Below are 24,979 nucleotides of genomic sequence, written 5' to 3'. Positions count from 1 at the left end.
GAAAGCAGGGTACCGATCCCTCACTTTGTCCTCTCAGCAGACCTCGGGTCGCAGCGACCAGATCAGTGTCGGTTAACCTTAAATACCTGATTTACACAACACATCGTGTTGCAGGCCGAGATTGGCTAACGCGACTAATTATAGCCCAGACAATGTCATAATTCTGACCTTTTTCTCATCAAGCATCAAAGACTATGTCTACTATGACTACAGTCGGGGAAATGGATAAAGGTTTGACAGGGATGCACTGATACCAGTACACGCATGGGGAGAGGAAGCACTAAGCAGGAACATTTTACATCTTGTCCCTGCTTGTTTGAGTTCCATCCAAGCCAAGTGTCTGTTTAGATCATGACATCTATTTCTAATGTTGTGGCTCTGCAGGAGTCGAGCCATCTATTACCAAACAATAGCAAAACATGGTCAAGTTAACAACTCAGTTGTTGTGACAGCCTTTGTCATACTTTATTTCCTGTGTCATGACTATGTAACTTATTCGGTAGTAAGTAGACCGTTCAGTCCGTCTAGTCTACTCTGTCTCATTTGGACCGATCAGCAACACACTTCCTGGCCCACTGCCAGTAGGCCACAGGACAGTACCTCCACCCGCACATGTTTTATATATTTTAAATGATCATGATTACCTTATTTAATTCATATTACAATGGTACAAGGCTCTGACTGGACTGAACATTTGGATCATGCCATATATACTACACAGGTGGTCTACATGAAGACATGAAGACCTTGTTGAATGTCTTATGCCTGTCTCCCAGGCCCTGTCCACACAACATTTAGCTGAAGTAATTTGGGAATCTTAACTATTGTTGAAATAAGTCAAGTATAGAAACTGTGGGCATGTCTGAATGTAAAATGGATTGATCACTTCGGGCGGTATAGACTGCATAACACTGGTGTCGGTTCATCCCTAATTTTTGGTCAAGGTCAACCTTGATGAATGTTCCAGCCACTAAGTAGAGAAGGCTCAGGTTAACACTTTCATCTGTAACACAAACGCCCTGCAAACATTAGTCCAGGACTCCATACTACATTGTTCTGACCAATCCCCAACCAATGAAAAAGAAAAAGTCGGGCTCAGACTTTGATGGTTACAAGGATTATTATTTAATGCAAGGCAGAGCATTGCGCAGGCCATGGTTTTCCTATTTTATTTTCTAATTTATTGACTGTTTGTGGAAATGTGTCTTTCTGTATTATAAATATAATGCCTGGTAAAAAGGTAGAAAACGCAGCCCTCTGCTCTGAGATCTTTATACCTCAAAACCAATAAAGGGCAAAAAGAGAGGGTTAGTCTGCAGTGCACATGGGACCTTATGGACATATCTATGGACTGAAAAAAACAAACAAACCCCTCTTATCTTTACTGCAACATGACGTCATTCCTTTGGACTCATCGACTGTTCTTTACCTCTGGCTCCTAAGCTTTCACCCCACTGTACGAGTCTTGCGACGGGGGAGATGCAGAGCTGTAGGGATCATGTTGGTGTAAAAAAAAATGCTGCTGTTTTTGTTTTGTTTTTTGATATTTGTTTTGTTGAGTTCCTGTTCATGGTAAGGCTCAGGTGTCCCAATTGCAGACTATGAATTCTAACCGCACGAATACATAATTGAAGTCCAGGGCACACTGGTGTTGCCAGTCAGCTGTCGTGCATGCACCGTTTGCAGTTCGTCCATGACTGTCCAGGATTTGGCATTCCTATGCCCAATGGCGGCTTGCTTGCCGGCGCCATGATGAAAACCTCAGACAGGGAGGATGCACCGATATTGATCCTGTCATGGTATATCAGGCAGAGAATGAGGCTAAAATAAAGAATAGCTTAGTGTTCTTGTTGGATATTTAATACCAATAATGAAACTCATTGAACGGCAGATATATCCAGTGAAAGTCACCTGAGTTATCAGCTTTTGCACACTTGGAAGGATGTTGGATCTCTACAATGGAGGAGAAAGGAATATATATATAGATTATTCAATTGTCCAATCTTCCCAAATTGTCTATATTGCTGAGTAACTTACTCTGCATCAGTGCATCTCTGAATGCAAAAAGGGAGGATGGTGGGCATCCACACCCTGTCTGACGGAACAGAATTTGATCTGTTGATTCTTAAACCCTTGAAACCTCACAATACTGCTACAGTATGAAAATATTATTACATATAGGTCAGCGATGCATTGCAGACTGCTAGCACTGTCATCCCAACACTAGACTAGATGACACTATAGGGACTGCCAGAATACTTAACTTTGTATATCTGCAAATCTGCATGTGTATATTTATTGTCCCACAGAGAGCGGTTGGTTTTGAATGCTGTGCAATGGTCGAGTTTGTCGACGTTGACGAAAAATTTCAAAAAAAGAAAAAAATGTGCATTTTGTGGTAATTTTATTTAATTCATCTTAGGAAATGAGTTTATTCTGGAGCTTTTTTTTATGTTTGATGTGATCCCATTTTAGATTTTTTTGTTTTTAATTTGTTGTTGGAACACCATTCAGGCTAGTAACGTTTTGATATAGATTGCCTGAAGTTGGTCTTTTGCCCTCCCCCCCATCCTTGCACCTGAGTCTTTAATTGCATGTGCACCGGTGTCCCACGGCCAAAATAGACAATGTACAAGCAAGTAGACGGCCTATTTTAGACTGGGGCAGGACACCGTCGTACGACTAAGTATAAATCAAGCTAAGTGCATATTTCTCTCCCTCTCTTTCACTTGTCTGTTCAGTTTGCCAATAGATATTGAAGTGGTGTGATCTGTGTAGAGCAGGGTGGACGGGTCATCTAAGGTAGACGTTTTGTTTTTTTGTTTTCAGATAACGAGAAGGAAAACTTGATATTTGTGTTTTATTATGAATATATAAATACCAATGTTCTGTTTTGTCATAACGTTTTAGCAAGAGGATGTTTTTGACTTGTTCCCAACAAATACTTGAATTTCTTAAAAAACAAAAAAGGTTTAGAGTTTAATTAGTGAATGATGAATAAAAGAATAGACACTGGATAAAATAACCTTGCCCTGTGTTCTCATTTTGTAACATTGTGTGTACTACCAGACAATGTCTTTTATGAGTAAAACCAACATAAGTTGTGCTATGTTCACAATGGAAGCTCAAATCTACTTTTTGGACAATACAGATATAGATATATTTATTTTCCCCCAAGACTGATTTAAGCAAATCAGATTTGCACCACATTACTTCCTAGGTTTTGATTGATTTATTGAATACTTTATTAGTCAGAAATGTAAACGGCACAAGATGCAGTACTAGTCAGACATTTAGGCTAAATGGATGACAAAGATTTAGTCCTATGGACTTGTTGCCATTGTGGTCTTATCTATTCATTATTTATAATGTATACAAATAACAGGACCTTGATGGCAACACACGATGCGTTGCCCTTGTTAGATGAGCCGTGAAGCGATAACTAAACATTTGTAGTGAGGATGGATGTCTGTGTGTGACTCTTTATTTTGGGTGCCACAGTTAATCAAACTAATTGATTTATTTGATTATAAAGCAATCTATGTTTTCATAAAATAATAAATCAATCCCTATTTTGGGCATGTTATTAAAACGATTCTAACAATTTCAAAACATTTGAACATATTGACAATAGCCAAGCTCACAGACAACACATCGCAACATGTGGTGACCTGCAGGTACGTTTGGTAAAATGTTGGTGGTAAATCACACTTGATGAACATGTGATAGAGGTGTTAAAGTTGAACAAGTTTTGTGAATGAATTTACTTTTACTGCATGGCCCCAGTGCCCCCCACAAAATGACCGGAACTACTTAATATTAACCAAAACCAGAGCAGAACTCCCACCACAGGACTCGGGCAATCAATGAATACAGTTGCAACCAATATATTAATGGCAATTGGCAAGTATTTCTTCCAGGTTAAAGGTATATTCAGTGATTTCACTCAAAAAACCTTAGGTTTCGTTTTTGGCTGTGGGACCCAGCCTTTCGTCCAATCAGGATAGAGAGTCAAAAACGAAACCTAAGGTTTTTTGACCCCCAGGGGTTAACTGGGGACAGGGAGGAACTCCTTATATGGTCAGCACACTATAGTAGGGAGGATTATCACAACAAAACAAAAAAATAAGTGATATTTGAATTAAGTGAAATCACTGAATATACCTTTAAGTTATTGTATCTCTAGAGTATTGCACAATGTCTGACATATACCAGCCGCATATAGTATATACAACAGGTGTCCCCTGTGGCTCAATCGTTGGCACATCTCCCACCCAATCACGCCGGTCGCTGGACATCTTCACATTTGTCTTCAATGTTTGTGTTTACACAAACCCGGAAAGCTGGGCATAGGAGTGGGCTATAGCGCCCCTCATGGTCTGACTAGGTTGACGTTAACGTTGACGTGGAAAGCCTGGTGGAACGATGTTAGATTGCCCACCGTTTGGTTACCAGAAAAGAAGACTAGCAACCACAACTTGGGAGCTTAATGCCCCAAAGAGTAGATCACTGTGTCTCAATGTCAGGTCCAGGGACCACCAGGGGTCCAAATGAAATGGACTCTTATGGGTCTATAACTCTGGGAGTGTACAAATGGAACCAAGACCAGGTGCATGTTGCATGTATGAAATTAACTCCAAACACACTCAAAGTTTATTTATAAAGCACATTTAAGATGACAGAAGCCAGTCAATGTGTTATACAGGGCAACAGAATAACAGTGGCTATGAGCAAGGGGTGCTCTGTCGCCAGCCTTGCTGCACAATCACCTGTAGCCTACAGCTGTTATACAACCATGCAGTCTTGTTGGCCACTGAGGGGATTCGGTGCCTTACTCAAAGGTCACTTAACCAGTGTTGATGGAGGGTGGTGAGTGGTGGTCACTGGTCATTCACTTCCCCACTCATATTTATTTAAGCCAGTATGGGGAATAGAACCAGGAGCTCTTTGTCCAATTTAAGCACGCTCCTCTAAACTTTAGGCCTCTGCGGCCTGGCTGTGATTTTCACAGCACTTGACAATTTGGATGGATGGCACGCAAGGCCATCAGCTCAATGCTTTTCATCACGGACACCCACTCTACTAAAGTCTAGCATCCAGGATGCTATATAGTTAGGGAATTTTAGCAATATAGTTGGACCATCTGTGAAAAAATTTACCGCCAATAGCTTTCTTCACCAATGTGTTCTTATAGGTGTCTAGAATCACCTCTCAATTTTTTCAAACCCAATTCCTTGTGGAAAATTCTGGAAGCCAATCAAAGTTGAGGAGTTAAGGAGGCTTGGGTGAAAAATATGAAAGTCTAAAATTAACTTGTGAGGTGTCTAACTAGGGGTTTTCAGGGGTGCTGAATCCATTCCAACCATTATTTTTTAGTAAAAATGTCTCCCTGGCCATATAATATTGGTATATTGGTTATTAAGCTGTAATGTACAGCACACAGTGTATAATCAATGGTAGGGGATTGGGGTGTTGTTGAATTGATTCTATTCTGAAAATAAAAGAAGAAAATATTGCTAAACACTTGATAAGAGTGTACACCTACTGTGCACATGCTCAGTGGATACACTGTCTGCTTAAGGAGCCCCGAGGGCTTATTGTTAAAACTCATTCCCTGCCAATGATGTCTTTTGACGACTGTTTTTAGTAAGCCCACAGCGCCAATGACGTCTATTAAAAAAAAAGAAAAAAAGAAAAGATAAATAAATAAATAAATTTGAATTCACAAAAAAACCAGGAGATAATGCGATCCAAAGATTTATTGCTCCATTCACTTCAATGTTAAATAATAAACGGAGAAAAGAATCCCTGTTTTCCTGTGTTTTACCAAGTGTTTTTGAGTGAAACATGCTATTTTCAAACATCAAACATCAAATGTCAACGAGGTCGTGATGACCTCGTTGTGAAACCACACCTGAAAAACCTCAGTGATTAGCGAAATGTACACCTACTGTGCACATGCTCAGTGGGATACACTGTCTGCATGTTGGGAAGTAGCAGGAGTGTTGCATCCTGGAAAACAACATGGACCCCAAATTAAGATACCATTTGGAATGCAGAACCAAGCTATCCAATCGTGTAAGAAGCATATCCACTGGAAATCGTAAGTCTTTTTCATTGTGATGAAAGTTGCCACTTGCAGATTTCAATCCTATTCTATGTTGTGAGTGACATCATAATTTAATACAAACTTTAAACATAATATATTCTTTAGAGCAAGATGAGCAGGACCAACAGCCAGACAGGAAGAGAAGACACAGGACATTGTCTGGGTCCAGTAGTAGTGCTAGCAGCTCCACATCCAAAACCCTGGCAAACTTGATGTATCATAATACTTGCATCCTTTGCAATGAAGGTGTCAATGTTGGCACATTGAAAAGAAACCCTGGTAAGTCTTTTGTAAGATTCAAATTAATTTTGATAATTGTTTTTCTTGCTCCTTATTGTAATTTAATCATGCACATACTGTATGTGGCTACCTTTCATCCAGACAGAGCTCGGCAGTTGTATCGTGCACCTGATAATTTATACCAAGACCGACTGAAAAGGAGTTTGATGCAGACAGCAAAGCGACGAGGTGATGACTGGAGACTTGAAGTTGCTGGTCGCCTGTCTGGTATTATAGATTTGGTGGCAGAAGAGGCAGTATATCATAATCGATGCAGAAGAGACTTTATGAACCCTGTTACAAAGTCTGAGGTAACCTTATATGGATACACAATACAGCTGTACAATATACAACTCACATTTCTTATCCTTTATTAGTCCCCCTCATTCCTGGACCCATATCAATCTCGCAGAATAAATAAAAGTTTCACTAATAAAAATGATATTTCTTCCCTCAGGTCGGACGGCCTATTGATGAAGAGAGAATGTTGCTTTTTGAGAAGCTCTGCAAATGGATGGATGAAGAACTGGAACACGGTTTAACAACTCTTGCAGAGATCCACGTGAAGATGCTAGAGCTTGACCCCACAGAGGACAAAAGTCTAGCATATGGACGAAGGTACCTAAAAACAAAGCTTCAGGAACATTATAAGGAGTCTCTTTATTTCACATCAGATGAAAGAAGAGAAGATATTGTGTGCCTGAAAGACACAACAAACGCAATCCTCCGAGACAACCGTCAACAGATTGACGATGATGAGCTTAAATAGCTCACAATTTCCACAGCCATAAACCTTATCTGTGGAGACCTGACAAGAGTTCCACTTGACATGAAACAATACCCTTCAGTGGACAGTATGACTAATCCACAGAGCCAGCTAGCTCTGATTCCTGATAGCGTTAAGCAGTTCTTGAAGCCAATCGTCAAAACAGATGAAAAGGTGGCAGTTTGGGGCCAGAATCTACTGAAAGCTTACCGACCTCGATCTGGAGTCATGCCCTCTCAACTCGGACTCACAATTCAGCTTGACCACAAGTTTGGATCCAAGTGGTTGATTGACCGCTGTCACCAGTTCGGATACTCAGAGTCATATGCTGAGCTCCATAGCTACAATTAAGTATTGCTACTTGAGTGTTAAAAATGGACTTCAAACCACAGATCAGGATACAGACAAAAAAAAAAAGCAGGGGGTCAAGTGTATATCTGCTTGTGGCAAGTGTAATGGAGGATGCAAGAACATCAACCAGGAAGACGAGATAAGGAGTGAGGAAGATGAGGAGTTGGCTGAGTAACACCTGGTTGACACCAGGTTTCATCAATACTGCACATTTCTGATTTACATTTTTCTTGCAGTATGTAATAAAATATGTTCTTATGGAAAATGAGTTGTTTTTTTTACTCAAAAATAATGGTTGGAATAGATTCAGCACCCCTGAAACCCCCTAGTTAGACACCTCACAAGTAATCTTTAGACCCAAGCCGGGCTCCTTAAGTCCCCACATGCAGACAGTGTATCCCACTGAGCATGTGCACAGTAGGTGTACACTCTTATCAAGTGTTTAGCAATATTTTCTTCTTTTATTTTCAGAATAGAATCAATTCAACAACAACCCAATCCCCTACCATTGATTATACACTGTGTGCTGTACATTACAGCTTAATAACCAATATACCAATATTATATGGCCAGGGAGACATTTTTACAAAAAAATAATGGTTGGAATGGATTCAGCACCCCTGAAAACCCCTAGTTAGACACCTCACAAGTTAATTTTAGACTTTCATATTTTTCACCCAAGCCTCCTTAACTCCTCAACTTTGATTGGCTCCCCATAATTTTCCACAAGGAATTGGGTTTGAAAAAATTGAGAGGTGATTCTAGACACCTATAAGAACACATTGGTGAAGAAAGCTATTGGCGGTAATTTTTTTCTCACAGATGGTCCAAGTTTTAGTTGTTAACGTTAGTTCAACTTAGAGCTGTAATGCTCCATCATCCGTCTGCTCCAATCAGATCTGCGTTACCTTGTCCGCACCCCTTTATAAACGGTCCTCACTTCCCTTCGCTCATCTGTGCTTCCGTTCAGGTGACAGGTAGCACACAGACACGATCGAGCTCGCAGCTCACCTTCATCGTCCGTCATTTCCATCCAAGTTCAAGAGTCAACAAACTTCTCCACGGCCGCAGCTTTCATCCCAGGACACACCGACGGGTGTTTCGCCAGCGTCCCAGGCCCTGCATGCCTCCATCAGATACAGTATCATTCTAATTGCTCGCCACTGCTATTTATCCACCTAAATGGTTCAACCTTCAAACAAACGTAACTGCTAACAGCCTCATTTCGATTCCGTTCCGATGCTGCCTCCGCACGCAATCGCCACTGTTTATCCTGCTTGCTTGCCGCTGCTCAGTGCTTTGTATGTCGTGCGTTGCCGTATACAGGCTGCTTATGCTGTATAGTGTATACTGCTGCTAATGCCTCATGCCACCAGTCGCTACTGCTTCAGGTGGCGTCTGGGCGATCATGCATTAAACGTTGCTTTCACGGCAGTAAGCTACTGGTCATCTTGTGAACGTAGCATAGATCAGGCTGCAGGTCTAAAATCCACACGGCGTCTTAGTTCGTCCACAGTGTAGAGTGGCGACACGCTTTGTCTAGTTCCAAACTTTTCGTTCCTTTGGCGGAACTTTCCCCCGAGATAGAACGAGCACTTCCGCATTCCATGGTTGCCACGGGAGTAAACACTAGCGTCACCACCGTCACTAGACTACCAGACTACTCTGAGCATGTCCGGTGCCGTCAGGTTGCCACGTCCGCTCATTATAAGCGTCTCAGGCTTGTTTTATTTAATCACTTGCCGGGTGAACGCCGTTGTTTAAACCCACGGTTCATTCGAAGCACCCTCAGTGTTACATGTTGGTAAATTATCTGACGCTGTCGGATCGTTTTCATAATGATTCAAGTTAGTTTTCGTGACTTGTTTTCGCGGACCTGGCGCTTGTCTCCTCCAACATGGCAACTCGGTGCCCCATTCATTTCATGCCCTGGCAGTCTACTAGTGCTTCAGATTCATGCTTCAATCATGTGGATCGTGATGAGATGTTGAGCGTAATCGTAGGAAAAAGAAAAAGAAGAAGAGAGAAAGAGAGAGAAAGAGAAAAAAGAGAAGGGAAGAGGAAAACAAGAAAAGAAACAAAGTAAAAAGAGGAGAAGAAGAGAGAAAAGAGAGGCGTGCGTGTGTCAGCGTGAACACGTTCAAATAGCTGATCTACAAGCCGCGAGCTTCACAGGTCGGAGCTCCCACTATCAGCTCAATAAGTCTCATTTTGCTGTGGTTTATTCCCGGGTTTTCATTCTATGTCTAACCCCCTGATCGACGTTAGACCCTCAAGAACGCTCCATTATTAAATTGACAACGGTCAATGAAGGGAAAATGCTTGCCATATTGTCCCTCTTTACGCCACTCTGTTCCTATCATTCACAGCATTTAATGTTCATGCCGGCACCACTCGTTCACTTGACCTTTCACCACCTAGTTAACTTGAGCTAGCCCCCTTTTCACCAGCGCCCCTCATTTCTCACGGGTGTGATTATCACATTGCGTTTGCTCAGGAATCGGCTCAAGTGTGCGGAGCGGCTTCCCGCTGTCCCCCTAAATCGTTCATTTAGGACTCGTCACGTTTCACAGAAAGAGGAAAAAGAAAGAAAGAGGAAAAGAGAAAAAGAAAGAAAAGGAAAAGAAAGTCAAACGCGAGATTCGATTTGCCGTTCACTCGTCCGTCGCATCCCAGCCTCAGTTAATGCCACGCAGGCAGTCATCTCTCATGGTCACGACATGACTAAACCGCAGCACGCATCACTCCACTCACCCTCCCCGACCGCTTCCGCTTTCAACGCGTCAGTCACGCTAACTCGACGCAGGTATAGTGCGAACATACAAATGGCTTGTCTTCAGGGCGGTCGTGTTCCATCTGGTATTCCTCTCCTTTCACAGCAAATCTCAAATCTGCTGCCGCGTTTGCACATCGTCGTACCTCGCCCAGCAGATATGGGAGTTTTCGCCACGGGTCGCGTTCTCAATCTCCAGTTGTAATCCGTGGGAAGTACGTGTCTCTGATGTCTCGGTTCAATGGACACATGGTTAGAAAGCGTAGCTCGCTTTCCACTTCATTCACGCGCAGTGGGCGCATAGTCTGTCTTCTCTCAGGATTCAGGTCCGCCTATGTCGACCTTCTCGATGGCGAGACCGTGCTCACCGAGCCCGTACCTAATTAAGATTTTCTGTTACTCACCCGTCAACTGCATTGTTTCTCCCGTCAATTAAGTCCGACCTTACTAACTCCATGCTTGTGCTCCTCCTGTCCAGCTACCTGCCCGGCGATCATCAGGGAAACGAGCTCTGTTCACGCATGCCTGGAAGGCCAGGTTCCCGGCTAGGCCTCAACACGGACCCCCTACGAGCTGAACTCGTCAGCCATCCACCGCAGTCTAATCCCATCAGCAGCCATGCACTGCAGCAGCTAAACCCAGCCGGCAGCCACGCACCGCGACAGCTAAACTCAGTCGGCAGCCATGCACTGCAACAGCTAAACTCAGTCGGCAGCCACGCACTGCAACAGCTAAACTCTCTGGCAGCCATGCACTGCACCAGCTAAGCTCGACAGCCACGCACCGCAACGTCTCAACTGCGCCGTAATGTCTAAACTCATAGGTAACCACCCACTCAACGTCTCAAACCACTCACCTCAACCCATTTCCGGGCGGGAACCCCTATCGGTATCTTACCCCCTCAGGCCGGGAACCCATACAGTACGTACAGTATTCAAATGTAAAATTTCGATGCTGCTTTATAAATATTCGAAGTTTTTCAGAAACCTTAGGTCAGGATTCAGAGGCGTTTTTAGAATCCGCCTTAGGCCCAAATGGATTAAGCCATAACCTATTCACAGCCTCCGTTGCTCGGAGAGCTCAGGCCACCGTGCTACGCTCCCACTCAGTCTTGGGGGGGAATTCCAAGCGGAATAGTTTCCCGCAGTCGGCCATATCACTATTAATAATTTCGGTTCCACGTCCACTGCGTCAGCCATAGCCCAAGAACCTATGTTCGTCAAACCTTTCCCCTCGGGTCTGCCGCGTTCGTCAAACATCACGACGCCCAGTTTTCGCTCGATGCCCAGAGATCCATGGCGTCTACTAGTCCGGCACCGTGGTCAGGTACCTCTCCTCCGTGCTCCTCCCCCTCCACGTTAAGACCAGTTTCTTCCCTGCTACTGCGGAGACCGTCCTCCTCCTCGGCCGTGAATGCCGGACACTTCCGCCCCACGGAAATCCCTGGACGGGTGCTGCACCAGGATGTCTCCGTGGTACTTGACATCAACCAGGATGAGCACATCGCCAACGAGCATCCGTACGGGCCATTACCAAGTATAACAGAGAAGATAGCAGTGAGGAGTATGAGACTAGCTGGTCACTGCCACCGCCATCGAGAACTCCCGGCCAAGGCCGCACCGCGGGAACCAACGCTGGGCGTCGATCGAGAGGACGTCCCACACCTTCCTAGGCAGACGCACTAAAGAAAGATACCGGTGCGGAAGCACAAAGGAGCCGGCCAGATGTACGAAGGACCGAGATGACCGGAGTCGTCGTTGGAGGGCTCGTCTGAGGTCGTCGTAGAGAGTTCGCCTCCCATCTCCGCTCGCTGCTCCTAAGATGTGGTCTCCCTCCTGACCGCTATACTCCAGCCACTCCCTGAGAATCGGAGCCGCCACCACCGCTGCTGCCAGCGGCGTCTCCGTCCTGATCCTGCAAGCCTCGGGCCACTGGTCGTCCTCCGCCTTCTCCTCCTACGTCAGACCTTCCTCCGCCTCCGTGCTCGATGCCCAGAAGTCCATGGTGTCTTCCAGCGCGGTACCTACATTGACTGGTGGATGTGTCGGGTGGCGGGTACCTCCTCCTCTGCCCTCTTCTAAACATGTTCTCCCTCTCCAGGACGCCCACTCACTTCCTCCAAAACGACGGTCGACCCGTCCTCCGGCCACGCAGGCCTCCTCCGCCGGGAGTCTCCCTTTCCCGCCAGGCGAATCAAATTCTCACTCACTGCCCTCTGTCGAGAGGACGCCTGCTAATCAAATTCTCACTCACTGCCCTCTGTCGAGAGGACGCCTGCTAAACAATCATTCCATTCACGTTTCATTCATGCCATGCTAATCAACCTTACTCTCATCCCAAACAGACTCCGCCGGCAAACGATTTCCGGCCAACCATCCAGAGGCTCGCTAACCATCGGGCTGTTCGCCTACCAACCATACCTACTAACCATTCTCCCACAAGCCCCTTCCGCGAAGGCTCCCATGTCGGCGGCACCAGCCGTCGTGAGGCTCCAATGGCGCGGGGCCTTCCTCACTCTCCCACGGATCCCTTCTCGCTAAAGGCCCCGGCTCGTCGAGGGAATCTCTCCAACATCGTTTGTATAGTCCCTTCCAGGTAAACCTTAATTTACTCCTTCCTCCAGAAGTTTGCACCATTCCTCCAGGCGCGCACTATTTAATTCCTTTTGGGGGGCAGGCTCAAGAGCCCCCCCTGCCTCCGCCAGGCAGGATCCGAACCGAGGCTCTGGTCCGTCCCCAGGGGGCCCACGCCAAAGCTCCTCCACTGTCTCCTCCTCGTACCGTCATCATTCTGTTATCATTCTGTTATCATACTGTCAGTCACTTCTCTGTCCATTCACTCAATCCCAGCTCCATACTGTAATCAATTCATCTGCAATAAATCCCACCTCCAACCTCCACCCTCCGTCTTAAGTGTAAGCTCGTTAAGAGTTGAAGTTTTAGTTGTTAACGTTAGTTCAACTTAGAGCTGTAATGCTCCATCATCCGTCTGCTCCAATCAGATCTGCGTTACCTTGTCCGCACCCCTTTATAAACGGTCCTCACTTCCCTTCGCTCATCTGTGCTTCCGTTCAGGTACCCGCCACCTCCCCGACGACCGCCCAGCAGCAGGCTCCACCAGGTCGGCCCCAGGGGGGCAGGCTCAAGAGCCCCCCCTGCCTCCGCCAGGCAGGATCCGAACCGAGGCTCTGGTCCGTCCCCAGGGGGCCCACGCCAAAGCTCCTCCACTGTCTCCTCCTCGTACCGTCATCATTCTGTTATCATTCTGTTATCATACTGTCAGTCACTTCTCTGTCCATTCACTCAATCCCAGCTCCATACTGTAATCAATTCATCTGCAATAAATCCCACCTCCAACCTCCACCCTCCGTCTTAAGTGTAAGCTCGTTAAGAGTTGAACTATATTGCTAAAATTCCCTAACTAATAGGTGTAGAAAATATATAGTAGCCCAACTGTATACAGTGTATTAGTAGCCTACCTTTATTGAAAGGATGAACGCTTGGACCCATCTTGTTTTAAGGGGGTCCTTATAAAGAACACACACACACACACACACACACACACACACACACACACACACACACACACACACACACACACACACCCCGATGTACCTGCACCTGCAGCAGTAATATTATTTTATTATTTTCCTACTATTACATCATCATGTGTACATTAATACATAATTAGCCTACTAACAACAAATGTGGAATTTAGCCTACTATGTAGTGTAGTGTATGCATACTGTAAATCAGATCCCCTTATACATGGTAAATCAAAAATGTTATACACAATAAATCAAATCACTACAGTGTATAAAAATCTAACACTATAAAATCACTATAGCTTATACAAGTATATACAAAATGCTCTCTGAATCAAATCACTGCATACTGTAATTCCAACCAGTTGTTTGTACAATGTAAATGGTTGTAGGTCTACATGCATACCACTGGCCAGCAGTGTATACTGCGGACTGCAGAGCCATCGGAACCACCTGCAACACTCTATCCAACGTCACACCGACATTGGTGACTTTGAGCAGAGGTCGCTGTTTTGCGATATCTGCAAATTCACTGTCCGGGAGGCGAGTCCGGGAGCCGGGGAGCATCATGCACATTACCACACAACGGAGGAAAAGATCACCTGATAGAGTCATTAGCCTATACATGTCTTATAGTCAGCGCTTTTTATTATAGCCGAGGAAATCAACCTCGACACACAACCATGGTGTGTTTTAGCTGAAATGGAAACACGTTACATCAGAAGGTGTGTCCTCCTGACTATAAACAATGGCAAAAAAAACCCGTCTACAGCTGGAGTCGCAGTTTTCGATAGGGCATAAAGGCGTGCGTAACGCTCGATGATGAGGCATATGGGCAGCATGCAGCAGCATCACCACCGGGGACGTGTCGACGGAGCTGACGGCGATAATATATACATCATGATCCAGTGACAACCGAACCGAAACCTGCGGTTGGACCCCTTCCTTTAGGAGACCCATGAGAAACAAATCAAAGCCATTGATCATCTGGTATTCTGGCCGATCATCAAAGCCATTGATCATCATCTGACCGAGTCAAGAGGAGGACGAGGGACGCGCTGCGACATCTGATCCCAACATGTAAATGGCTCTGCTTGAATATACCCCCTCCCCTCCATCACAAACTTTATTCTGAAATATGCCTGCTAATTAATTTACAGTTATTCTCGCTTTGCATGTTGTCATTTAATAGCCGTCAATTTACTGTCATTGTAACTCGAGAGCGTAACCAAACGTAACCGAATGGACCCTAGGCTATTGGTTATTTGGTTACGCTCTCAGAGTTGGAAATGGATACATATTAACACTGAGGATTTCAATGTGTGTGCAGGCCGGACGGACGATAAAGCGACAGTCGCAGTGGAAATTGTAAACATGTTGCGGTTTCGAGAGCCGTGCCATAGGGAGCAAATTAAATTAATTGTAAACTGGTAACTGCTGTGTTAAATGTGAATACGCTCGTCACATATTTTGTACAAGAGGAAGAGGCCCTGCACTCTTTGATTGATTGATTGATTGATTGATTGCCTTAATTTGGGCTCACATCTGGGCAGTAGGCTATAGCCTACTGTAAGCCTATAGTGTCAGCCAGTACATGATATATATTATGATATAGTTTGGATGGTACATTATAGGACCGGCCATTCAGATACACTAAGTCCCATCCAGATTTATATCAATCACATCCATCCACCCATTTTGCCTCCCAATTTCACGCACAGCAAAATCCCTCAGTTTACACATTTATTTTTCATGCCAACAGCGTACAAATGGAACCGAATGCAACCCGGATTGCACCACACATCATCTTGATAAACTGTTTTTTTTGTTGTTTTTTTGCAGGGGGGATAGTCAGTCAGTGTCATGGAAGATAAACAGACAGGACAAGCTGGCTTGAACAATAGAACTCCACATCATCCACCCCACCCCACCCCTACATGCTGCCCCACCTCTTCTGTTTGCATTCATTGTACTCATCTGTTAAGCCTGAATTACACATAGTCGTATGACGGTACCCTGCGCCCAAACAACCCCGTCACACGCATTGTGATGCTTTGTCAATCTGCTGTTTCCGGCACAGGGCACCGTCGTAGGCATATGACTTGAACATTTTGGGTTTTTGTGGGGCATACCATTCCGGCTCAAAACCCCTGCGCCACCCTGCACCCCCACCCCTACTCTCTGTCTCTGTCTCTGTCTCTGTCTCTGTCTCTGTCTCTCTCTCTCTCTCTCTCTCTCTCTACACTGTAATCTATCTTAATCCCTCAGTTGTTGTTTTTTTTCTCCTCTTTTCTAATCCCTTCCAAAGAGCTTTTTGGTTCCTGACCAGAGCCTCCTGTCCTTCTGTCTTTGTGAGGATGAAGCTGTTGACAAGTGGCATCAGCCCTCGCCTCACTGTTCACACACTTTATGAAAAATTGAACGCATAAATAATTGAAACAAAGACGACCCTATATATACAATATGAATGATAATAATAAATGCACAGCACATTGTCAGAAATCTTTAACAGCTGTGGACGGGTCACCACCAGACTCAGTCTACTCTGAACAGATTAGTAATCTAGCATCGATTTAATTCATTGCCTTCCGCTTTAGCCCCAGCATTTTGTCTGTCTTACTCACAATGTTGACCCCTGTGTATTTTTTGTTTTGTTTTGTTTGAATGCTGTATTAAAAAGCTATAAATAGTGGGATTACGGGAGCATTGTGATGACTCAGTGGGAGAGATTAGGGTTTGCTTGCATGTGTATCATTAAAGGGACACTTTCCTGGGGGTCTTTATGTGTGTAATATGTGGTTTTAGATATTTTAGATTTTAGCAGTGAGCCCAGTGTCTCTGATGTCATCGACACTGGGCTCACTTCTTTCCTGGACTACAATTCCCATAATGCTTTGGTGCACTACTCCTCCTTGTGAATAGGGGAAGGCTGTCTTACTGAGACAACATGTAGTCCAAGGACTGTCTAAAGAGGACAAGAAGCGAAGACCGTAAGGGCGCCGCCATGTTGATCACATGGTGCTCCATGGAAGGAAAGAAACATGCGCAGTGGGCTTTATGCAGCCATCACTTCCACGTTCAGCTTCCTTTCCTTCCATGGAGCACCATGTGATCAACATGGCGGCGCCCTTACGGTCTTCGCTTCTTGTCCTCTTTAGACAGTCCTTGATGTAGTCCAGGAAGTAAGTGACCAGTCCATGACACTGTCGGGCTCGGGAGTCGGACCCGCAGCATGCCATCCGGCTGGCTTGGCAGCCTATAGGTGCCCAGACGGCTCAGCTAACCGTCCGGGCCAGAGCTGATACTTTTGATACTTTTGTGTGACGCTGTAGTGTGATTGACATTAGTCTACGAGAAATCACCAAAAAAATAGATACGAGATTTCTGCCCTGTTTGTGGACACTGACCAGGTGTGTGTTTCTGTCCTCTCTCCCTCTAGTGTAGCGAGGCGGCCTCACCTGGTGCAGGAAACCCCATCTGACGCAGGAGGCTTGTCACAGCATCCCTCTCTATGTACATAACATATTCTCAGCACATGTAAGCGTAACCTAAAACCCTGTTCCACTCCCACGGAACCAACACCCCCCCCCCCCCCCCCCCCCATCCAACCAACCAACCGTCTCATCGTTGCTCTACACACCCTGCTTTAACAATCAGAGGTACATTCATTCATTCACTCACTCACTCACATTACAATCGAGAGCTGGTGTCACTAGTATAATACATGAAAGTAAAAGTTTATAAAGGTAAAATAAGGTGATAAAATAAAAAACCCACAGTAAAAAACAAACGTAAAAAAAACAAAGACTAGGGATTCAAGTGCCTTGCTCGAGCACTAACTCAAGTGTAGTTGTCAAGCAAAGCAGTGTACACTACTTTGACCAATCACCTGTTGATTTGTACCTGCACGTGAACAGACACAATGTAATGGGATTGCATGTTTGTTAGTCTAGTTCTCACCCTGATGAAGACCTTAACCGGTCGGAGCATGTTGGCAATTTGTATAGAATATACTTTGCTTTGATTTGACATGTTTGATGTGATTTTCCCATGTTTCTTTTGTGCTTGCCTCTTCTTTTTAAGTGTACACTACCTATTGAATCCCCCCTGCTTGCTTCCCCTCAGATTTCCCCAGCCTGACCAACCTTCCGGTGGCGACCTCACACCCTGTCTTCAAGCCGTCCTGGAACTGAGCGGGAGGGGGGGGGGGGCCCGTTTTTGTTGCAGTGTTCAGAAACCTGGACATCGTGCTCGCCCCCACTGGATAACAGCTCTGGTCCCTCCCCCCCCACGGCTCTGTGTCACATGGCAGAATGCCATGCCCATCTGAGCCTCTTGGTCAAGCTGGGATCTCTCCGCTCAGACGGCAGCTAGTCGTCACATAATGCAATGCTCCCAGCACGTCACTCCGTGTGTGTGAGACCCTGAGCACCACACATACACACGCGCACTCGCACACAGTCACCATGTTGGCCCTTATGACTGCCGGTTCCGTCTTCTTCCCTGGTCTGTTCTTGCTGTCTAAGCACAGCCTGAAGCGCTTGTTGGGATGGAGCGAGGGAGATGCTGCCACTGTGTCTGCAAGGTAAGACCATGAGTTAACACACACACACACACACACACACACACACACACACACAAACATGCATGTGCACGCACACAGGCAGGCACGCACACACACACACACACACACACACACACACACACACACACACACACACACACACACACACACACACACACACACACATTTTTAAACATTTGTTTTAAAAAATAGTTAATCTTTCACTCAATACGGATGATGTCATTTAAGCTTATGTGTGGTCCAGCCCTATGGAATGTATATAGAATCCATGTGCTTTTAATAATTTAAGATATTCCTTTGCTCATATTAACGTGGACAAATTACATCATCAATTTGCAATGGGAGCAGTCCCTATTGAGTGAAAGATGGAGGAATCAATCCGCCGGGAGATGTTGCGTTAGATGCTGACAAACCTGCGAATCAAATTTAGTGCCGGGTCCTCCAGCTAATTATTTTAACAATAAAACAACAAAATGCAACGCACGCACGCACGCACGCACGCACGCACACACACGCACGCACGCACGCACGCACGCACGCACGCACGCACGCACGCACGCACGCACGCACGCACACACACACACACACACACACACACACACACACACACACACACACACACACACACACACACACACACACACACACACACACAATATCTTTTCAAAGATAGATATGCAAGCTTGCAACGCTTGTAGATCTGCTTTTTTTGAAAAGCTAACATATAAATGGATAAGGTGGTCATTGGTTCAAAATGATTGTAACTACTTTTTCTGGGGACCCCACTTTGAGAACCAATGATATGGAGAATGTTTGCTTTATATTAAGATTTCATTTAGGCTACTGTCCTTTCAGTACTTTCAGTTCATACAGTGACGACACAAAGCATAATAATAGTAATGCATGTTGTGAAATTGGACACTGTAAATAATTGGCAGGCCCAGGGGGCGCCCCTGTGTTCTGCCCTGAGGCCTCCGAACCTCCTGGCTTCGTGCCACTGCTGCTGAGGCAGACATCAGTAGACCTGATGGTGCCAATCTCTTCCTTGTTGTCAGAGTGGTGTCGTCCATCCAGGCTGTGATGGCTTCCTCAGCAGGATGCATCATCATGTCTTCCTGTAAGAACGTCATGAACGACCAGTAAGTATGACATAATGTTCCTGTACTCTTTTCTCTAGTGGCCACAGGGTGAGTTTTTACTTTTCACCTGTTTTCTTGTTGTCACTTTACTGTTAAGCCCGGGAGTGTTGGGCACAGAAAGAATGCTGATCGCATTGTATATTGCGTCTATATCTGCTATGTTTCGGCACCTGACACTGACACAATGGAGTAGAAATCATGATTTATATTTCCTCAAATGGTAATGCTTGTAATGTACACATGTCAGAGCCACTATGAATGCATTTTATTTGTGTAGCACCTTTCCAGACATATACTGTAGTTACAAAGTGCTTTACAGACAGCTTAAAAACAACAATCATGAACAACATCAAAACATCAAGAGCATCAGAAACAGCAAAACATAAAATAACAAAACATCAAAGACAAGTGAAAAAACAAGGAACAACACTTATCATACAAATGTGTTTTTAAAAGCTGTTTAAAGGGGCACTGACTCTGGAGAGTATCTCTCTTTGCTCTCTCTCTCTCTCTCTGTGTCTCTGCAGATCTTTGTGTTTGTTTACTTTGCGCAGCATGTGGCCACATGCAAGTGTGCGCCCATAATTGAAATCGCAGCCTCTCGTGGCTTACATTGTCACCTCCCACCTAATCTAATTCAAATCTCAGCCTAATTAGCCGGCAGTGACAAGGGCTATTTTAGTGCCTCTAAGATGGTCAGAGAGCGATGGGGGGACTCTAATCTGTCAAAGCAATGAGTCCAGGACTGTATGACCAAAGTCCCAAACCAGTAAGAGATGGACTGAGTGAGCGAAGGAGGATTGATGGGCCCATGGCGAACAAGGTTGGGCGGGGTGGTTGGCGTGGGGCGTACTGCCGGCTGGGACCCTCATTTCCCAGTCAAAGCGGAGAGGACTGACTGGAGCCACCATGCGCCATTTGATTAACAAATCACTGCAGCCTCCGTATAAGAACGCCCTGGTCACATTCTGAACCCTATGGAATGCATCAATCATATTTTGTGCTGCATGTTGTGTACTGCAGTGTGTGTGTGTGTGTGTGTGTGTGTGTGTGTGTGTGTGTGTGTGTGTGTGTGTGTGTGTGCGTGCGTGTGCGCGTGCGTGCGTGCATGCGTTGCATTTTGTTGTTTTATTGTTAAAATAATTAGCTGGAGGACCCGGCACTAAATTTGATTTGCAGGTTTGTCAGCGGATTCCTCCATCTTTCACTCAATAGGGACTGCTCCCATTGCAAATTGATGATGTAATTTGTCCACGTTAATATGAGCAAAGGAATATCTTAAATTATTAAAAGCACATGGATTCTATATACATTCCATAGGGCTGGACCACACATAAGCTTAAATGACATCATCCGTATTGAGTGAAAGATTAACTATTTCTAAAACAAATGTTTAAAAATGATATATATATATATATATATATATATATATATATATAGAGAGAGAGAGAGAGAGAGAGAGAGACAGAGGGCAATTATAATGTATTAACATTCATTGCCAGATGAAATACCTAAATTACCACCCAGTGCCAGGCCTTTTTTGTATTTAATTACCTTTTAAGTAGTAACAAAATATTCATCTTCACTACGATCGCACACCGAACCATTCATAATAAGAGAGCCATTCGCTGCACGTTCGTAAAAACAATCCTTCTGTTCAATAGTTAGAGTCCATTGAAAATTGAATGGTGGTCACAGCTGCTGAGACAACAAGGCAGGAAACAGGAGCAGATGACCGGCAAGTCAAACTTTTCCTTCTCTTTTTCTCCCTTCCTCTTCCTTCTCCTCCTCCTCCTCCTCAGCCACTGGCTGGCCAACGGCTACATCCTGTTCGCCACGCCCTACTTCGCCTACGACATCTACGCCATGTTCCTGTGCTACTGGCACAAGCTGCAGGTCAAAGGTCACGGGGAGGACGCCGGCGGCGGCTCCATGAGTGCCGCCGTGCCGGGCTACCTGCGGCGCGAGCTGCTCATGGTGCTGCATCACGTCTTCATGGTGGCCGGCTGCTTCCCCGCCTCTGTGGTCAGTACAGCGTCATCCCAAAACATATACCGGTTGTGATTGGCCAGTGCACTTGTGCAAGGACACGCTGTGATTGGTCAGTAGCTACTTTGAGTGGCAGTTGGGGCAAACTCTCACCCCAAAATAATATGATTCTGTGGCTGTCGGGACGTAACTCGAACAGAGCTGAGTCGGCTCAACCGGACTTCGCAACGTTCGGTATGGCAACCCACTCACTTTATCTCGCTCGTTGGTGCCTCATGTGGCTCAGGTTTGCTTGAGACAGCACGGCTCTGTCGCGGTCAAAAACTATACTTTATTGGCCAAAACAACCGTTACCGTCCCGATTGATACTAATTCAGGCTCTGTTCCATTCATTGGTGTAGCACATGCACAATAGCAGCGCCCTTGACCAGAATGGAACAGAGCCTTCGGTAACACAGGCCTACCAACTCTCACGCATTCAGCGTGAGAGTCACGCATGAGACGTCTTTCACACGCACTCACGCCACACCCACCATTTCTCACGCACGCACAATATGCACGCCGAGGGGGGGCATATAATGTGCCAAAAAAAGCCAAGCCGGCTCTCATAACAACAATTTTCTCCGCGCGGCGCGCGCCCATGTGTGCGTCCTCACAAATGGCAGAGTAGCCGTTCTGCATGAGATTATGCAGTAGTGTAGTAGGGTAACCTCCAACTCGTCAGCAGGGTCCCTGACTGTGACGCATGGAAATGAGCCATGCAGAGTTTAACATCGCTTCGAAATATTGTGTGTGTGTGTGTGTGTGTGTGTCCCGCATCGCGACTCGTTAGTTCTGTTCAGAGAGAGAGAGACCACGACTGATTGACTGAGAATGTTCCACTGAGGTGGGTGATTCATTTGTGATGTAGTCTGTTTTATCACATCAGAATACGTTTTCATGTAAACCAATATGGATATTTAATAGAAGACATATGGAGAAGCACACATGGAGAAGGTGCACCATATGACCAATAGGAGACTGACCATCTCTTCACCTAGTGCAACTCTTTCACTCATTTTGTTAAATGCTATTATTCAAAATGTGGGTTATTATTCAGCATCATATGCAGATATCATTTTCTTTTGCAGTTTAAACAAAAACAATATATCCACAAATATGTTGATGTGGCATATACAAATATATGTTCATATAGGCCTATTTTAGGATTTTTTTGAGTGGTGCAACCACTCCCTTTCGGAGCTATGTGTGTGGCTGGCTGGCTGGGTCTGAGCATGAAAACAGCACACCGGAACCGGCCCGGCCCCCCGGGCGCGTGTGTTCATGGGGGTCTGGATGTTCTGGGGAGACCCCCGAGGACCCCCACAGAGTTGCATCACTCACTTTTTTTTCTAGGGTTGGATTTCGGTATTCCTCTAAATCAATGTTAAAAAAGGCCAAATCAACATTAAAAAAGGCCACTTTTTTGCGTCGAGCCTATTAAAACACTAAAGTCTCACTCTTGGCTTTTTCTGAAAGTTGGCAGCCCTGGGTAACACCTGTAAAGGAAGTAGGGAATGGGCCTGGAAGTTATTCTGTGTGCATAGAGCCTATAGTTTACACATACACAGAAACATCCTCAGTGTTCATTTAAAGTGCATTGAAGGGTCTGTAAGTCAGTGATTCTCAACCTTTATCATTCTCTCTCTGTCTCTGTCTCTGTCTGTCTCTCATTGTCTCTCTGTCTGACTTCCCCCTGCCCCTCTCTCCTTCCCTTTCTCCTCTTAGTTCTGGAGGCAGGGAAGAGGCGACTACTTCCAGGGCGTCTTGTTCCTGGCTGAACTCAGCACACCGTCCGTCTGTCTTGGCAAAATCCTGATCCAGGTAAACACATGTGTCCACCAAAGAAATAAACTTTTAAGAAGTTTAAAAAAGCAGATCTACAATCTCACAATGCGTCGCAATGTGAGCTAAAACGTTTGGGAACCACTGTCCTAGTCTCTTCTCCCTCCAGGCTCCTAAGCTGTGGTGTGGAATGACCTCTGACCTCAACCCCTCAGTCAGGACTGCACACTCACTTCCCATTGTCCACCGCAGTCTGAAAACCCACCTATAATATATATATATTGAGGGCTACACAGCGCCCCTACCAACCTGGCACCCTAGGCGGAGAACTGTCTCGCCTGTACCAAAAAGGGCAGAGCCTGTATGTTCGTTACTTGTTCACATTTTGTTGAGTATTATTTAGATGGTGAAATTATTTCAGAATCTGCGTTGTCTTTGGGAGTCTTTCTCAAATGTTATAATTTCAGTCACTCCCAGTTCGGTATATATTAGGCCAGGGATCCCCATAACAACTCTGAGTGTACAAATGGAACCAAATGGACTGTTACGGGTTCGTTTGGTTCCATTTGTACATTATTAGAGTTACAGACCTGTAAGAGTCCATTTGGTTCCTAAACGATCAAATCTAGCTGGGGACCCCTTGAAAATGTGGCGGTCCTCACTTTTAGCACCACTGGTCTTTGTTTTTTCTCTTTCGCTCTGTTCCTCAATTCTGTACTATATTGCTCTCACTCTCCCTCTTAGTTTTGTTTATTAGCACATTGTAATATGCAATAGAAATAATACATGTCAAAAGAAAACAAGTTATTGTGCAAGAAAAGGAAGGTTATTTAGAATCCTTTCCTTTGTATGAGAGATCATAAAAAAACATACATTAAAATGTCAATAAGAAAAATACAAAATAATACAAGCTTACAAGGGGTCCAGCAGTGCGATGAAGAAACGAAAACAAGAATTAAAACAAATGAGTAAGAATTATGTCTCACATGTTTTCATATCTCTCTCTCTCTCTCTCTCTCTCTCTCTGGTCAGTATAAGAAGCAGAACACTCTCCTTCATAAAGTGAACGGTGCTGTCATGCTGGTCACTTTCTTCAGTTGCAGAGTGTTGCTTTTCCCTTACCTCTACTACGCGTACGGCAGGTATGACCTCTGTCCCCCTCCCTCTACTGTGTGTGTGTGTGTGTGTGTGTGTGTGTGTGTGTGTGTGTGTGTGTGTGTGTGTGTGTGTAGTGTATCTGTCACTCTCTCCTCTGTCACTGTCAGGTTAATCTCTAGTTTAAATGTACGGTATATACATGGGCCTACTTAATTTATACTCCATCGCATGATGACGTCGGACTCGAACAACTGATCTTTATTTTTTTAACATGACTCCTTCAACTACATTAGGTCGGGGGGCCACAACTGTAGAATGATTGTGTGTGGACGGCCGTACAGCGTGCGCGGGAAGCGCAAAATGTTTTGGGTTCTACAAATGCATTTTGTGTTCAAACACAAAGATTTATGTATAGGCTAATACATTTGTGCACAGTTTGAGCACAGGGTGATATATGTCTATACAAGTATATGCTATACCTTAGAATTGACCTATTTGACAGAACGAGCGTCAACGAGCACT

General features: G+C 45.0%; 1 protein-coding gene across 1 annotated transcript in view; it reads left to right on the top strand.

Moving 5' to 3' along the window:
• Positions 1-18,284: 18,284 nt before the first annotated feature.
• LOC310868466 (ceramide synthase-like) overlaps positions 18,285-24,979 on the top strand; it is a gene marked incomplete at its 3' end in the record, with an annotated part of 11,475 nt that continues 4,780 nt past the window's right edge. Inside the window, exons 1-5 of the mRNA XM_083778924.1 lie at positions 18,285-18,407; positions 19,463-19,546; positions 21,349-21,571; positions 23,303-23,398; positions 24,392-24,501. Of these exons, the coding sequence (XP_083635050.1) occupies positions 18,289-18,407; positions 19,463-19,546; positions 21,349-21,571; positions 23,303-23,398; positions 24,392-24,501 (632 nt within the window). The 5' untranslated portion in view covers positions 18,285-18,288. The remainder of the gene's footprint in view (positions 18,408-19,462; positions 19,547-21,348; positions 21,572-23,302; positions 23,399-24,391; positions 24,502-24,979) is intronic.

This window comes from Protomyctophum parallelum, assembly GCF_964188405.1.
Source record: "Protomyctophum parallelum genome assembly, chromosome: 13".
NCBI lineage: Eukaryota > Metazoa > Chordata > Actinopteri > Myctophiformes > Myctophidae > Protomyctophum > Protomyctophum parallelum.
The sequence above is the reverse complement of the archived record's forward strand: the minus strand, read 5'-3'. Positions and strand labels throughout refer to the sequence as shown.